This window comes from Sinocyclocheilus anshuiensis, unplaced genomic scaffold (genome assembly GCF_001515605.1).
Source record: "Sinocyclocheilus anshuiensis isolate Anshui unplaced genomic scaffold, SAMN03320099.WGS_v1.1 scaffold1355, whole genome shotgun sequence".
NCBI classification, from domain to species: Eukaryota; Metazoa; Chordata; class Actinopteri; order Cypriniformes; family Cyprinidae; genus Sinocyclocheilus; species Sinocyclocheilus anshuiensis.
In genome coordinates this window covers 191,734-204,521 of record NW_015540070.1, presented here as the reverse complement: position 1 = coordinate 204,521, position 12,788 = coordinate 191,734, and the positions used below count along the sequence as shown (strand labels likewise).

Sequence of the window (12,788 nt, the reverse complement as noted above, 5' to 3'; positions counted from 1 at the left end):
TTAAAGGGGTCATATGATGCTGCTAAAAAGAACATTATTTTGTTATAAAGAATATCTCTTTGGATTTGAGACTTTAGTCTTTGCAACTTTACAGATCTTCTTTATGCACCAAGAGCTTGTAACACCAAAGAGAAAGGAAAAATTGAAATCGCATCATATGACCCCTTTAAAAAAATCTATTTCAAATAATTCTGTTCTTTTGAACTTTCTGTTCATCAAAGAATCCTGAAAAAATATCACAGTCTCCACAAAAATATTAAGCAACTGTTTTCAACATTAATAATAAGAAATGTTTCTTGAGCATCAAATCTATCTATCTGTCTGTCCCTCCATATCTATCTATCTATCTATCTATCTATCTATCTATCTATCTATCTATCTATCTATCATTTTTCCCCTTCTCAAATGGGATTTAATTTTGTACCCTGTCTTTGGGGCTTATCTTCTTGGATCTTCTCATATTTATTTAGATGGCGCAGTGTATTTTGCTTTAGGCTCCACTTTTTTAGTACCCAGTGGCTCAGCTGGTGTCTTCTTTTTCTTTTGTTTGCCCAGTGTTGGAACATCAGCAAGCAAAATTGGTGGTCTGCTGGTCGCCCCCTGCATTGGGTTCTCCTGAAAGTGGGTCTGCATTAGCAGTACGCCGCCAGGCGATCCGATGGGAGATGAGACAGGGCTAAATCCCAGCACAGTCTCCTGTTCCTGTCCTTCCATTTGCAGCTGTATCGGCTGATTAGCAGCTACAGGGGCTCCATTAATCACATACATTGCTTGTTGTCCTCGGCTCAGAGTCGCCTGTGAAATGTTTCCGCCTTGGAGGATCAAACCTTCCGTCCCAGGGTTCCCATTTATTACATACAAACCCTGAGTGGGACTCTCAACAAAAACTGTGTTTGGTATTTGCTGCTCCACCAGGTAGAATAGAGGCTGCTGTTGCACAAAAAGCATCTCGCTTGCTTTGGCACTTGGAAGCGTGGCTGATTTTTTTACCGTCTCAACTTTGGTAACAGAGCTTTGTTGTACTTCTTGTGGAGGTGGGATGGTTTTGGTAATCTGGACGGTGCTAGTACTGACGGAGCTCTCGGTTTTGCAGCTGGTTTCAACCGATTCGACTACTTGCTCAGTTTTGGGAGGGGGTACAGGAGGCTTTGGAGGATGGCATAGTTCCGCTAATGTAAGGAACTTTGACCCTAGGTTGTTCAGGAACTCCAGGTCATTGTCAGACTCAAGGAGGCTGCAACGACCAACAGAGCCAGCCGGGCTGCCTCGACCCTCATACTCATACAACAGAAGACCATCTGTCAGAGCAGGGTTCGCTGCATGGCAGCTTGCTTTCTGCAATAAAGAATCAAATGAAAATTCTGTCGTCATTTAATCAGCCTCATGTCATTCTAAACCTGTATACCCCTTTTTTATTGAACACAAAATATGAATTTTTTTAAGAATACCTTGCAGTCTCAAGAAGAAAAGGAACAAAAGCTGTCACCGAGGAGATATATTTTCATCTTTGTACTCTTTTTACCCCTAAAAGGTGCATATTACTACTATGAAAGCACATATTAGTACATAAAGTGTACATATTAGTACCTAAATAGTACATATTTAAAGTACAATAGTATCTTTTAAAAAGGTACCACCAGTGACAGCTTTTTTTGAGAGTGTGGCCACTTTTTTCAATATAATGAAAGTAAATGAGGCTGGGGGTGTCAAAAAAAAAAAAAAAAAAACGCAATGGTACAATAAAAATGGCTTAGTCTTTCAAAGTCATATGATAGATTTGTGTGATGAACAGACCAACATTAGCCAGTTTTCCATTACAGATTTGCGCAAAACTTTTGTGATATTTTATAAATGTCGATTAAAAAACATATTGTGAATTCACAGTGTTTCTATTAACCGACGTTATGTGACTAAAATATATTTTTTTCCTCATTCGACAAGTCATGGCGACAGATGTTGGTAGGTTTACGTATATTGCAGCCACTGCACAAGCCATTAATTTTAATCTAAGGAGGCGCATGCATGTATCTTTAGTGAAGTAGCGTGGGGAGCCGCTTCTGGAAAGCTGGTATAAAAACAAACACTGACTAGAGTGGCCATGTCGGAGCCGTAATGCACCATGTACGTGTGCAGTGTAAATAATGGGTTTTTCAAAGAATTAATGGCAAGGAAAGCCCTTTATACTTGAGAGCAGCCACGTATGAGATGTTTCTTGGAGGTTATAGTACATCAAAGAATGATCATATGATTTTTATATAGGCCAGGTGACCTGTCAATGTGAAAAAACTCTCCATTGCAGTTTTGTGATATATTCCTTTTCAAATTGCCTGAAAAAACCACCTCGTGCGAGCGTAAAAACTTTTTTGCAATATATGGGAGTTTTTGCGAAATTGACGTGTTTTTTCAATTCTCAATTTCAATTAGTGCAATTTGAAGGGTAATGGAAACGTGGCTATTTAAAGATAATCTTCCAGGCCAAAAAGGATCATTGATTCAGTGAGGTAAAATCAAGAACCATTTGTTAATGAATCTTTCAGATTTGGTAAACTGAATCAGCCGATTCACTGAAAGGGGCTTGATTTAAAAAGAACAATTTGTTCAAAAATTGCTATTTTCATTTAAGTGCCAAGAAGAACTTGGACAGATGTTCATCAAATAACATTCGAAAATGTAATTTGTTCCTCACACAAAAGCTATTGTATTACTTCAGAAGACTTGGAATATGGTGCATAAGTTGTATGGACTACTTTATGATACTTTTATGGTGTTGATTTGTCTTTTAAAGCTTGGCCAAGATCCCCTTTTGTGCTCCACAGACTTTGTATGAACTTAAATATAAATAATTAATCTCATACCTGAGAGAAATATTCATTGAGAAAGGCATCTCCCACTGCCATATCCTCATAAATGTCTTGTTTTTCAAACATGAGCGATGTAGAGTAGAGAGCACTGTTGCGTTGGTTGGCTGTTGAAAAGGTGTTTCGCCGGGACCAAAACCTTTTGCTGTCAGTTTCTGTAAACCCTTCATTTATTTCCTGGTTGAATGTTCTGCTTTCATTAGTGACACTTGGTTGAAAGGGCATTGAGGATACATTGTTGGATACATAGTTGGAAACTATTCCATCCTGGAACAGTTGTTTTTGGTCTATTGCAGCAACAGGACTGCTGAGAAGAGGAACCTCCTACAGTATACAAAATCATGTTGTACATGTTGTAGAACCGAAGTGTGTTTTATGATATAAAACCAAGTTCTAATTTTAATTTTGCATCTGAATAAATTTTACCTTGTCCTCTCCTATGCCTTCAGTGTGATATGCAATGAGAGATTCTTTAGCTTCAAAGGGCAAATCTGTGAATTCACTCACGGTCCCACACTGGCAGAAGATCAGGAGGAAGGGTACCACTGAAAATGCAATGAACAAAGAGTTTTATAAACACTATAAGGATGTCAAGCTGTATGAATGTGTTGAACACATGAATAACTTACACAGGAGCAAAGCTGCGCCACTGAGAAACAAGCCAGTGGCTGCTGTTCCAATTTTGAATGGTAAGCTACGCTGTGCAGCCAGTCTCGGCCCACATGAGCCTTTTTTCTCACAGCTGCAAACTTCTATCTCAAACTTTTGGTTGTCTGGACAGGCCAGACCCTGAGCGTCCGAGACCTTCACAGCCAGCTTGTACATGCCTGGCCACAAAGCCTCCAGTGCATGAAAGCTTACTGTTGTTCCTACAAATAAGAGAGATTTGCACTAGTAATTCATATACATTGCATTTGAGTGTTAGTTGTGTGTTTTAAGTGAATAAACCCGCTTCGCTTTACCGTTTATAGGCACCATCTCCCATTTTCCCACACTTTCCTCTTCTATCAGAACAAATTGATAAGGTGCTCCATTTGGATCAGTATCCCCATCGAAAGCCGTGACATTTACCACTTTATTATTATCACAAGTTTGATGATAGGTGCTGGTCAATGTGGGGCAGTGATCATTCGAGTCCTCCACCTTTAATGCTATTGTCCCAGTCGCTGTCTTAGCTGGCACATCTAACAAATAAAAGAAAAATATGTCAATATTTTAAGGGAAAACGTATATCTATACCTAAACTAAAAATAAATAAATAAATATTTAAATAACGATATTTAGATACTTATTAACATTTAGGCCTACATATTTACAGCATATTATTATTTAATTTAGCTATTTACAAATCCTATTTACACAAAGAATACCCATCCAGAAAAAAATAATATTTATAGTACTTACAAAATGCCCAATTAAGGACTGTCAGTCCAAAATCTTTTGAAAGATTTTAGAAAGAAGTTTAACAGGTTTAAATAAGTAGATATTTAAACCTGTTTAAATATTAGAGTTCATATTCAATTCATCTTAGCGGGAAAAAAACACACAAAAAACTTGGCACAAATGCTGATGCTTGCCTTGAGTCATGCAGATAATCTTTGCAAAGTAGGTTCCATTGACCAAAAACTTTGATTCTCGATCAGGAGCCTTTGTCAGTTTAATCTCAGCAGTTTCCTCATCAATGGTTAGCCAGTTATCAGGATCATGACCTTTAGCATACCTGGATGTTCAATTAATGATGAAAACAATGACATAAAAATAACTGATCAAAGATTATTAGGCCTCTGTATAAACAAGCATAATGAAATCAATAACCTGCATCAATAATAGCAATGATGGAAATCAACAATATCATTATTTACAAATAAAATCAATGAATATAATTCTCTCTCTCTATATATAAATGCATATATAAGCATTAATATGATTAATAATCCAAGGTAACCATACATTTCCTTGAAAAACTGATCAAAGCTCACCTCACATTTTCAGCTGGTTCTCCAGTGTCACCATCCAAAGCAGCATACGTTCCCAGCACTATTGGGAAATCTTCATCATCTGGATCTTCTGACACAGGGAAGTCTTTCACAGAAGGTGAGAAGCTAGGACCGTCGGGTAGGTTGTTTACACTGATCTTAACTGGGTAACCTTTCCCAGCTGTTTTTTTATCAGGCTCAGATCCAGGTTTGCCAGATGGTTTTGTTCCAGGCTTGACACCAGGTGAGGGGCCAGGCTTGGCTCCAGGCTTAACTCCAGGCTTACCATCAGGTTTAAGCCCAACATCACCACCTGCATCCACTCCCACATTCACTCCAGCACCCAGATCCAATCCAGCATCTACATCCAATCCAGCATCCAGTCCTACTCCCAAACCTAAGCCTACTCCTAACCCCGCTTCCAAACCTGCTCCAGCTCCAGCTCCAGCTCCAGCTCCAGCTCCTAGGCCCGCGCCAGCCCCTAAATCCTTGTCCAGATTAATGTCCAGCTCTAAAGCACTTCCATTTATGAAAGGAGCTACATTTGAAATGACCAAACTGAGGTCCAATTCTTTTACCTTTTCAAAATCAACAGGCTTCAGAGAGGCAGATAGGCATGGAAAAGGAAAAAAGACAAAATGATATAAATAAGATACATAATGTAGGTTATTTTGACGGGAGATACCAAGTAAGTGTCTCTGAGTCAATAACAAATCTTGTTTAAAATACATTTGACAAGTTCTTAGAAGAGCTTAATACGGTTTTGAAAAACCTTTATACCATTTACTAGAAAAGTTTCAATTTAATTACTTAAGTGAAAATATCATGTGGTGTAACTATCATTTTCTAACTATTTTCTCACACCTTGATTACATATGAGAGTGTACATTTCAATTATTATTTAAGTTTTAAAAAGTTTTTAAATATATTTGCTCTTTTTATATTTAGATGTTTTCTCTTATATCTTTCAAAGTAAACATTTTTTTTTTAAATCATGAATTACTAATTCATATATATAATTACATTTTTGGGAAGTTATACATGACATTTTAAAACCATAATAGGCATGTTTAAATATAAATATTAAGTGAGAAAATTGTATCATATATACGTTTATTTAAGAAATAATAATAGATTACTTAAGATTTTCTTTTCAAGAATTGCATCCCTAATGAGTTTTTTCTTTTTCTTTTTTCATGATATCAGGACATTTTTACCACACTGACATTTTGTATGAATTGCAATTTTTTTTTTTTTATCAATTAATAGAAAGGACAAATGTGTGTCATTGACCCCTCAACAAATAATATTATTAAAGGTTTATGTCCATAATAAAGAAAAAGGCGTTTGCAGGTACCTTGACAAGTTTTAGAATTCCCTCATTCGTTTTAGGGTCCGTTTCGATTGAGAAGAGATTGTCTTCATTTCCTTTATGGATATCAAACACTGCCAGCCAGTTATCAGTGCATTCCAGATCCTTGTCCAGGGCTTTAATTCTCATGACAACCACATCAATCACACCTTCATCAACACTGCCTGAATACTAACAGAGATAAAGACACCAACTGATAAATAAAATCCCTACTATAGTAGGGATTTATTTATTACATAAATGTATGTAATTGAATAATCCTGCCATTCACAGATTGCAGGCAATGATATTTTAAGATCTTACCTCTTCTTTCTCAAGAGTGGGAACATTGTCATTTATATCCAAAATATGAATTTGCACAGTGCCTGTTCCTGTGTTGCCAGACGAAGCTCCGTTCATATCAACTCCTCGAACTATTAAAGTATATTTGTCGTGTCTCTGTAAAAGACAGTTGGTTATAAATCTGGATTTAAATGCATAATGTTGCATTTTTCATTAACTTTTGAATGTCATACATTGCCAGTTTTCACATCAGTTACCTCTCGATCCAGGGTTTTCTCCTTCACATAGACTATCCCAGTTGTTTTATCAATGGAGAACGTATGCCCAGATTCGGCTGGGGTTTGCCTTAATATACTGTATGCTATTTTGGAATTAAGAGTGTCCGGTTCATCCGCATCAGTACCTTTTATTTGCATGACAGGTGTTCCTGTTGTTTCACAAGCATGATGACAGAAAAATATAACATTTTTATAAAGTATATAGAATAGGGGACTGTAAGATAAGGGTAAAAATGGTAAAGTCTTATTGGAGCAGTAACTAACTAGTAAATACTGTAGTGTTATATTTTTAATTTATAAATATCCTGTACAACAGAGAATGTTGTGAGAACTTAAGGAAGTTGGGAAACATAAAAACAATATGGTAATAAATGCAACCCACCAATCTTGCTGCTTTCCCTCACAGATCCCCTCTGTAATTTGAATATTGGTGGGTTATCATTCTGATCCTCAACTTTGATCTTCAGCTCAATGTTTTCTTCTGCTATTGATCCGTTGCGAAATTTTGCTATGCCAGTCAGCTACAGAAGAACAAAAATGATATGTGTGTATCAAGGTCTCTTAATTTAGTCATTATATCAGTCATCATCTCATTTATATGTCTGTAATTAATTACCCAAAAGTGGGGCGCAACTCACATTGTATAAGGATGTTTTCTCTCTGTCTAGCAGGCTGGTGACCCTAACATAGCCATTTTCAGGATTGATAACAAACAAGTTATAGGGTGCCTTGTCAGCGCCGTGACCTGTTAGTCCATATTCCACCATCTGCCAGTTAATATCTTTATCAGATCGGATCTAAAAAAGCAAGACAATATTGAGAATGCCTGTGAATACCGAGTATTTAAATATGCAAATGCAAAGGCAAGGTCACATTATGCAAATATCAAGCAAAAAACATAGGCGGCAGCCAGTCGATGTGAGGTTCAGGTAGTGATGACTGTCTCGAGCATTTAAAAATATGCAGATTGTGGTGGAGTTTCTGTTGGATTTATGTGTAAATCACTTTTTTACACGTATATTTATATACATTTTTTATATATTGGTAAACACACAAATTTGCATGTTGCAAGTACCCCTGTTGCTTTGTCATAAATTCTGTCTCAATAGAGGACATATTCGTGTCAATAACAGACCATTATCCTGGTATGTCTTGATGAGGACCTTCTTGTTTTTTCAGTGGTATGAAAAAGTTCTAGGAATAAGAGGCACGTTAAAAAACTTAATAAACTTAAACATACATTTTAAAATACTATGTAGGTAAGAAATACTGTATGCGCTCTTAATTTTAAGTGAATTAAATTACAAAATATAAGTATACAAAATATAAAGATTGTAGAATAATATCAGGTTTAACTCAAATATATTTTTAAAACTCTTATCATCTTTTGTTTTGCTGAGTTTCAGAAGGATATATTGAGCAGTAGGTGTAGGGCAGCTTGTGAAACAGGTGAAAAGTTGAAGCTTTAAGAACCAGTAGATCCAGATCTCAAGTTTTTCAGATGATAGCACAAACAAGAAAAGATTGACATAAGGACCACCCAGTGCAAGCATATGCAAAATATGTCTTTGGGTTATGTGCAGGGGGAGAAAAAGCTGTAAAAATGCTTACTTTTGCCACAAACTCCTCTTTTGTGTAGTCAATATTCTCATAAAGTCTTGTTGGTGGAAGAATCCACTCTCGTTTCCTTCGATTAGATCTGCTGTTGGCTCTCAATGCCTAAAGAATTAGATTTTTTCCAGAATGTTAGACATTAAGTATATTCAATGCATTGACATTACTTCTTTACCTTAAATGCAGTATTCTTATTAACCATCCTTATGACAAATTCATAATTTTTTTATAAAATTGTATTGTCATCAAAAGAAAGATAACATACAATCTCAGAAAAAAGGTACAAAGCTGTCACTGGGGTGGTAGATGAAAGTACGTATTAGTACCTTCAAGGGACATAGTACTTTAAATGTACATATTAGTACCTAAAGTGTACGTATTAGTACCTTTTGAGAGGGTGCCACCTTAGTGTAGAAAGAATATACATCTAAATGTACTGTATATTAAATCCTATACAATTCATATGAAGATCTTTGAGATTTGTTCTTCTTACATTTTAATGACCTTTTCATCCCTAGTCACGGCAATTTTATCTACAGTGTCAACTGTTTATGGTTGGCAACTGTTGATGGCTGATGAAAATAGATCCAAATGCTATTTTTCAAGTGTACAAATGCTAACAATAATGGATTACTGTAGCACTGATGTACACCCTGTGAAAGCAGTTCTTATGTATCCTTTTACATACTTTCTCTCTATGCTTGTAAATGCTTTTGGGAATTATTTATGGCCTGCCATCACGGCACTCCAGAGATGAGCATAGGAATGAACAGAATTGAAAAAATCAGTTAAAATTGATCTGCTTGCCTAAAAACAACAGGTAATGCAGCCCATTTAAGCTATGCATTTAAATAAAAATGTTCCTTATACTAACCAAACTTATATATATACAGTATATGTATGTGTGTGTGTGTGTGTATATATATATATATATATACTGTAAACCGTTCCTCTTTACTGTAAACTGAACTAGTACACATTGTTCCAAGTATATGCTGAGGTATATGCTGATGCTGTCTATTGTAAGAACCTGCTGCTGTAGCATAGAGTGCAGGTTTAAACTTGAGACTATGCTGCCCACAGGCGTTTTTCATATTAACAAATGGTAGATGCTTGTGTCTTCCAGTGGTTAAAATAGCAAAAGGCCACAACAATTAGTGACTATTATGATACTAATTTTACTATTACAGTGTTGTGGCTTGCTTTATAATATGCAAGGATATAAGTTATAACAATGTGAACACAAAATAATCAGATTAAACTGAATTGATCAGACCAAATCTATCCATTCAACACTCTCACATTCAAAAGCTTTATGAAAAAAAATGAAATTGTTTCTGGTGAAGAAAACAAAATAGTTTTAGGAGTTAATGTGATCAGAAACAGCAAGTGTGCATAGTATGCATAGTAGCTGTAATTATTACATTTGCTTAAATATGTGTGAAAGAAACACAATTGAGCTGAATATTCAATTCATTTCATGCCAAAACACCTGTTGGTTCGGTGTCACTTACCACAATCCTGCACAGCAGCAGGACCAAACATATTTGTCCAAGCCAAATGGGAGACATGAGAGCTGTAGCTCAGATGTAAGCAGTCAGTCCTTGTTTCTCGTATCTTCTCCCGTCCTCCTTCTGTTGATCAGAGCTGTGCTTGTGTAGAGGGTTGGAAATGGGGGGCAGGTAACTGATCACTTTTTGGGTGGGGCATCTGAAAGAGCACTTTCTCTTGTACACAACCAGGTGTGAGACTTTTCTGCTGTGGAGGAGCCCCCTACCACCTCTCTCTCCACTCTCCGCTTTTATTCACTCTTTGAATAAATCAAGCACTAAATTAACATATTCCAATTTAATTTATATAAAGGAAGGTAATGCAACAGATTTAAACTGTAAACTCAAGATAGAGTGACTGTGACAGCTGTATGTGAGATGTGTAAGTGTGCGTTAACATGAAAACTATAGTTAACCCAGTAAGTATTTAGACACTTAAACTTAAAATGTAGGAATATCATTGTGCATAACCAAACGTACATTTTTGGAGTCATTTTTGACTCCATGCTATGACTTTTAGCAAGGTGATATTTAGTGGCTGCATGAAGTCAGTTCTCCTCAAGTTCACACAGATGTCCTATTAGAGTAACCAGAGGTGTAGAGAATCACATTACCTATCAACATGTTCACAAATGTTTGAAATACACAAAGTGTCACAGTACTTCAGTATTGAGCATTGTTTATCATTTGAAATCGGACAGACCTCTTTTTGTGAGTTGTTTTGCCTGAAAATATAATTAAATCAATTGGCACTTGGTTTGATACTTTGCTACATTATGCAAAAGCAATTATACAGTTTTAAGTGTAGCTTATGTGTTCAAATACTTTTCAGTTCCACTAAATAGACTGGCAACACTTTAAAGAACTTTGAGAATTCACCTGTGCTACAAGTTCATGTGCTACACCGCTCAGTGAAATGCAGTCCGCCCCAAGCAAAACATAAACAATAAGGAAACACCTGACCAGGGGTGCGGTTCCAAAAAGCACTGTTGGCTAACTATGGTCGTTAGTTCCATTGAACTCTGTTGGTAACGACGCAACTTGTGACCATAGTTGCTTTTGGGAAACACACCCCAGTGTGCTAAAAACATCAATACAGTTTCATACCACTAGAAGGTGTGAATCACAAAAAAATCACTCTAGCCATAATATGTGTAATATTATATTTAACATTTAGAATCTTTTTTTTATTTACTGCTTTTATAGTGGTGCGGCAGTAACAATAGAGGTAAAAGCTTCTGAATGCACAGCTATGCAATGCACAACACACATAATTAGTGTACATTAAACCTGGAGTAATGATTTGAATAAATAATTAAGGAGATGTTTGCCTAATTAAGCATAAATGGGGGGGAAATCTAATTATTTATCTTTATCTGGGTTACATAAGAATTTAATGGACTGCTCTTTAGTCATTATAACTTTATTCTTGCTCACCCCAGCATTCTGTTCACGAAATGGCTTAAAGAGTAAAACACCACGTGTATTTTTTAGTCTTTGAAACTACTGAAAAAACAATATTACCATACACAAGACAACATTGTTTTAAAAACACAGAATGACCATCTTACAAACAACTTAACATTAAATTAAGTTTTTCATCTCAAAGTAGTAAACCACAGTCGTACCTTCACTAATGACAAAAATCCCAAGAGAAACCACATTTTAAAATACTGAAAGAAATGTTAAATACAGTAGTATCTGTGGTATGAATTCCACAGGACATAACATCGACTCCTCCCTACTGTTCACAGCAATGCAAATATAATGGAAGTCCATGGGATCATGTGACTGAAATGACTAATAATAATCAACACTAATTTTAAATCAATCACCTTGTTTATATTAAATATAATAAAATTTGATTGCAGGATTTACAGAAATAAAAGCTTTAGAATACATTAAATGCTACATAATCAGAGTATACCATATAATTTTAGTTTTTTCTTTTCTTTTCAGTTGTTAAATTATGTTGTTAATCAAGTTATTTATTGCCCTATACAATGTATGTCTAATGTGTTAATGTTTTCTTTGAAATCTTATCTGTAGATTTAAGATGTAAAACAAAATGCAACATGTTTAAAGGGGTCATATGACGTTGCTAAAAAGAACATTATTTTGTGAATTTGGTGTAATGCAATGTGTTTATGAGGTTTAAGGTTCAAAAAACACATTCTTTTCCACATAATGTACATTATTGTTGCTCTTCTATGCCCCGCCTTTCTGAAACGCATCGATTTTTACAAAGCTCATCGTTCTGAAAAGCGAGGTGTACACTGATTGACCAGCTATCCATTGCGTTGTGATTGGCTGAATACCTCAAGCGTGTGTCGGAAATGTTACGTCCCTTACCATACTGTGATGCCCTGTCTCGGCGCGACGAGACAAAACCAATAAAACCCATTACAAACGAGACATTTGTTGCATCCAGTGGGGACATAATTACTGATTATAATGACTTTTTACGTGTTGCGTATCGTGCTGCGTCAACATAAATCCATGTCTGCATTTGTGATCAGAGAAACAACAAACAACAAGCGCTACTCTACACTGTTCAAAACTCGCGTTTGAATCATCAGTGGCAAATTCTTTAAATATGAAAACATACTTACAGGCTGTGAGTCAGAAGCGTCAGACTGTCCTTGCAAAGTTGGAACTGCCCCACTTTGTGCACAGGCGCATTGTAGGCTACTCTCACAGGTTCAGGAAACAGTCCTCCGTAAAATACGCAGCACACATCTGAATATTTGGGTTGAACTGTTCTGGAACAGTGTTGTAAATACAACTTAACCACTGATTTCTAGTTGTGTCCTCTTTTGGAAGGCCAAACAAAGTAGTTTCGCTTTCGCAACGAAACA

The 12,788-nt window shown here is 36.2% G+C and overlaps 1 protein-coding gene across 1 annotated transcript; it reads right to left on the bottom strand.

Moving 5' to 3' along the window:
• Positions 1 to 354: 354 nt before the first annotated feature.
• LOC107687168 (desmoglein-2) lies at positions 355 to 9,988 on the bottom strand. The gene is made up of 14 exons (XM_016484388.1): positions 9,895 to 9,988; positions 8,378 to 8,485; positions 7,405 to 7,563; positions 7,149 to 7,287; positions 6,746 to 6,915; positions 6,510 to 6,644; positions 6,192 to 6,377; positions 4,838 to 5,430; positions 4,436 to 4,578; positions 3,821 to 4,042; positions 3,488 to 3,727; positions 3,285 to 3,403; positions 2,856 to 3,182; positions 355 to 1,335 (listed from the first exon to the last, which is right to left on the bottom strand). The coding sequence occupies exons 1-14, from the start codon at positions 9,949 to 9,951 to the stop codon at positions 463 to 465; spliced, it is 3,471 nt and encodes a 1,156-aa protein (XP_016339874.1). The 5' UTR covers positions 9,952 to 9,988; the 3' UTR covers positions 355 to 462.
• Positions 9,989 to 12,788: the final 2,800 nt, after the last annotated feature.